This window comes from Dendroctonus ponderosae, unplaced genomic scaffold (genome assembly GCF_020466585.1).
Source record: "Dendroctonus ponderosae isolate FM_Combo_2020 unplaced genomic scaffold, Dpon_F_20191213v2 Dpon_F_20191213_8, whole genome shotgun sequence".
In the NCBI taxonomy this organism is placed as follows: domain Eukaryota; kingdom Metazoa; phylum Arthropoda; class Insecta; order Coleoptera; family Curculionidae; genus Dendroctonus; species Dendroctonus ponderosae.
The window spans coordinates 6655125-6660226 of record NW_026019016.1 but is presented as its reverse complement, the minus strand read 5'-3'; the positions used below and the strand labels follow the sequence as shown (position 1 = coordinate 6660226).

Here is a 5102-nt window from a genome sequence, read left to right as displayed (position 1 = left end):
GAGACCAGCTCTGTTGTAGAGAAGTTTTGTTCAACCGTTTGCCTAACAGTGATGAAAAGTACCAATTTCTTCGTCTTAAGAAGACTTATACTACTGATAAAAATAGGTGCAAAATGTATTATGACAATGTGAAAATAATATACCATATTTAGTTGATTCAGTTAGGAAACGACGCTTGAATAATCTAATCCTGCGGATTAGTAATCTGGAGAATATCGTATCGCGTAATAAAATCGCACAAAAAATAAGTAATGAAATTCTACTCATTAAAATCTGCCAGAGTTTTTTTAAATAACCATTTTGAAAATATGTACAGTCAATTTGTAGAAACACTATCAAATTTTACACAGAGAAATTGCGCAGTCTTAGAAAAAGGCGACAGTTAAAGTACTTTTACTGAAGAGGAAAAGCTGTGCTTTCCACCGAGCTAAATTTGAACCGATAAGCGGACCTAAATAGAGCAGTTTGCCGGCATATTCATAAAAAAGAGAATACGCATTCATGAAAAAGAGTATTCAGTGGTATAACTGCTGGTGAGTAAACTGTGAAGACCCAAAACAGGACTTTGATCACTTAAGTTGGACACGTCGAGAAAGTTCTTTGGTACACGCAACTTTTACATGAATCATCTATATAGTTTCAATGTCTATTGATCACTTCTACAATATTACCAATTCCCTCATAATAGTAAATGTTGGTGTATAAATTTTTCATTTTGCTTTCTAATTCAGTTTTGACACCCATATTATCCTTTCAACTGCTTTCAATGAACAAGAGGAAACAGTGATAAATCAGAGCTCACTTCTATTCCTTTGTAATTTATCAGTTCTTGCTTTAAAACGCTGCAAATTCCTCGTCTGATTGAAAGCCCACAGATCAAGGTGAATCATTAGAATCACTTCCTAGCGAGTGAATGGGAAAAAGGGGATACCACCCCACGTTAATGTGGGTAAGGGTTAGAGAATCCAATGCTATTTCGGCTCCTCCCAGACCTTGGTTGTGTTCGAAGCCACTTTGTTTCTCCCAAAGCATTACAACCTACAATGTCAACGTTAGTTTCAATAAATACAATATATGAAAGAAAAACTTTATAATCTATACATAGCGCATTATATTCTCGCCCCTTTTTAGATCGCGCCCAGACCTAACGTGAATATGTTAAAGACAGTCGTCTTATAAGTAACTTCTATATCGGTGGGTTCACGCCTCCAAATCTTTTTTTTTTATGAATTGAACTTTTCATCCAAGCTTGATTGTTGAGGCTGAAAAGTTTACCGCATGTTTTGTATCTATTCAGACAAGAAAACGAGAGCCTTGCAGATCAAGCGGTTCTCTAAATATGTTCCAGAAACTAAGAGCGATTTCTAAAAGAATGTCTGCTAAAAAGTGCACATTTTAAAGCTCAACAGATTCTCTAAACAAGAGCCAATGACTAAAAACTCTTTTCAAGAACCGTATTAGTTTTGAGTTTTTGCATTTTGCGTGAAAAATATCCCGATTTTTAAGCCTAGTTAAATATCAGTAAATATATCAAAATTATATAATTTTTCCGTTATTTTTTTCTTGAATTAAAATCTATTTTAAAACTTTTGGTATTCGAAAAACATATTTATTCATAAGTGTTTTTCACTTACCAGACTGCGACCCAAGACATCACAGGCCTGGTATTTTAACGTTTGCCTAAATTGCGGTTCACACGAATGCCTACAGACTCTGGTTTTCTTCTTTTGCAACCATCTTTCGCCATCACGGAGGTAACATTTCACGTATGTGTCTGGTGGAGATTCTTTGGAAGCAATATGTCGGGCACAAATAATCTAAAACAACAAAAAATCTTTAATAAGCACTCATTTAAGTCAGGACGGTATAATTAATTCTAACTACTTCCAAATATATTTGAAAAAACCCAATTTTGGAGAAAATACTTTATTTTTTCTGAGCCTATTTTTTGGTGAAGCTCAAACTCTTGTAACTTTTATATAAATAACCGATTTTAATAATTTGTTTTGTAGATGAGGGAGAGTAGTTGATTCTTCATTTTCTATGACAAGTAACGGAGAAAGCATATAACCACGTTTTAAAGCATTTTTTTTGACTCAATGGAAAAATCAAACTTTGAATCTTCTCTTTTTTTCAATAAAAAATTTACAAAATAACATAATTTATCACTATAAAGCGTTTAGCTGAGAAATCACGCGTACATTTCTATGATTACATACTAAGATGGCTCGCTATTTTCCTCATTATTTGCGGCTGAAAATAATCAATAAAATTTCATCAAACTAATCATAACTAATAAAAATCAACTGAAAAAATAATCATTAACTTTGATCAGTTGGTATGAAAGCTGGAATACTTTACTTTGAACTTCAGCAAAAATCTGATGAGTCAATTTCTTTGAAACTCAGTGGATGTGAAATTTCCAACTTACTTCCACTTCCAACTGGCCTTTGGTCATCAACAGCCCTAATTTTGTCTCCACCGGTTTGGTGCTTGAGAACTTAAATCCTCTGGGCTTGATTTGACCAGGCCCCAGTCTTGGAGGCGAAGTTCGTTCAGGACTACTCGGTGGGCTCATTTCCTTTTCCTTTGTTTCCACTATCTCCATTACGCTAGTCTTCCTGTTGTCCTGGCGAGTTGCCATAGCAGTGGATCCTTTATGAGAGATAATTAATATTGTTAAGTTTAACAAAGGACTTAACAAGTAAATAGTGAAAAATTACATATTTAATCAAATAGCTGATTAGTCCCATTTCTGAATATTTTATTTCCTTAACAGTTTGCAAACATTACTATTCAAACTTTTATATATATAGATATATACTAGTTTAATTTCCTTGCAGTCTGGCCTCTAGAGGATTTCAATCTATCTATAAAATTACACTTTTCACAATAGTAAATCAAAAATAATCACTTTTGCCTACAGTACGATTGAGGAACAAAACAAATAGAAGTTCAGTAATAATGTTTATCAATTTTTTCGCCAATAGTTACAGTGATTATTTTTAATTCATAAATTTACAAGCGAATGTTCGACTAAAAATGCGGCTAATATCACAGAGCAACAAAAACGGCTATAGGACAATGCAGTATGAACCTATGATAATAGTTGATAAGCAATCTGATCAACTGAAATGAAAATAGTATGGACAACTTTGTAAAACAAAGAGGCGAAGTTAAGCATAAAAACTAAGTAGCTTCAGCTACTTGATACTTAGTAAGGTCTTACCAATAATGTGCGGCTATAGTTCCGCTAAACGATTTAAAAAGTGTGAAGGTAATTAGTAGAAATAATATAAGTTTAGGAGGAAGAAAATAATAGCTAATACTATAGAAAACGTCAGAAAGAGAAATTGAGAAAGCACACAGTCAATACAACCAATCTTAAAAAATCTTAGTGTATTGTAAATAGTTATCTAGCAATTCATTTAACCAGTTTTTCGCGACTTTATAGGAGGATTAGAGTGCGACTGATATCTGCACAAATCAATAATTTACTTACGTCTTCTTTTGTCGGCCGTCAAGCTCATAGTTCTCCCCAATTCACCTTTAACAGCTTTCAGCGATTTTAGGATTTCCTCAGGGTCCCTAAGCATTCGTGTGCAACTGCTGCGCCTCCTATCTCTACTATATGATGGTGGAGGTGGTGTCGCAATCTGTTCCTTACAGCAGAACAAACCAAAATCACTATCAAATTGACCTTATTTAGTGTTAAATTGAATGTTCACAATTTTGTTTACATCTGAAAATTTATTTTTCTTTAGCACGCATCTGAAGAGTTTAGAATGATATCGCTAGAGCATGGTGAACTATAGTTCTACAATTTTGTTTTACAATTCCACGCAATAGAATATATCTGACAAAGTAATATAAAATATTCGGATTGCTTTAGATATCCGACGTTTCTCCCGCTTTTGATAAGGCGTTTCATCAGAGACGCCATCTCCAAAATAAGCACACTGGAAAAAAACGTGAATACTCAAAATGTGGCAGAAGCCGGAGTTTCTCAGGAAAGCGTATTGGGATCAACAACATAAAAAATGAGACTTCTCCGAATTTCAAATCACAAAAATGGGAAAGTTGCGAAAATTTTTACCCAAAATTTTGCATGATTTTAGGAAATCGTCAATTGCTCGCTTATTATGAATCGTCGCGAAAAAGTGAATATCAACTTTTTTATGGCGCTTGAGACGGCCGACCGACTAGATTGATTAGGTTCCGTTCAGCTCTTTTGGTTACAGAGATATTTGCAGTTTTTTGAAAATCATATTTTCGCGATTTTCTTCAAAACTATGAAAGCTGGAAAGTTGAAAAAATACCGTTGGACAGCCCTAGAGGGGCCCGAGATTTTATAGAGAATAACTTTTTCCGACAGGAAGCTTCATTTTCGAGAAAAAAAATTAAATGTCAAATTTCGACAAAATCGCCACTCACCAAAATTTTTAGCGAAAAAATTTTGTTTTTTATTTCAACAATTTTTTGTCGGGGCGTTAGATATGGAAAAGTTACATGACAAATCAACTTTGGTCGGGTCAAAAAAAAATTCCTGTGTGAGCTACAGGGGGAAGACTACAAAATTTATACAGGACTTTATGGAAGAGAAATTTTCAAAATTGAATAAAGATCAAATTACATTAGAATTGGTTGAAATTGACACCAATTAGTATTGAGACAAATACGAATCAACTCCATGTCAAATCGATTCGGCAAAGTGGAAGGAAAAAACTCCATTTAACTCCATACAATCGGTAAATTCTGGTATCGATCCAACTGAAATGCTTTCCAAAAATCAGAAAATGATGATGAATGGATTCTAGTTGTACCGAAACATAGCTCATAGATGTGGTTAAAGATTTTTTAGTGCCATAATAACAAACTATAAATTTCCGATTTTAACCAGCCCAACGAATCGAAAAATGTTCGAGAATTTTCTACTTGTCCGTGTTTTTATGTAAACAAAAATTCCGAAAATTTTGATTAATTATTCCAATCAGCTGGCGATAACATAGAAATATCGAAGCTTTAAAATTCAATGAAATCGATTGCAACAGGATAAAAGCTTGACCTTGAAAAATCGAGTTAAAGTTGGAAATCGATTTTAA

The 5102-nt window shown here is 33.8% G+C and overlaps 1 protein-coding gene across 1 annotated transcript in view; it reads right to left on the bottom strand.

Annotated features, from left to right (window-relative positions):
* Positions 1-754: 754 nt before the first annotated feature.
* LOC109533198 (regulating synaptic membrane exocytosis protein 1) overlaps positions 755-5102 on the bottom strand; it is a 52187-nt gene continuing 47839 nt past the window's right edge. The window contains exons 16-19 of the mRNA XM_048669074.1: positions 3503-3656; positions 2432-2655; positions 1635-1817; positions 755-1038 (exon numbers count right to left, since the gene is read on the bottom strand). Coding sequence (XP_048525031.1) covers positions 877-1038; positions 1635-1817; positions 2432-2655; positions 3503-3656 — 723 coding nt within the window. The 3' untranslated portion in view covers positions 755-876. The remainder of the gene's footprint in view (positions 1039-1634; positions 1818-2431; positions 2656-3502; positions 3657-5102) is intronic.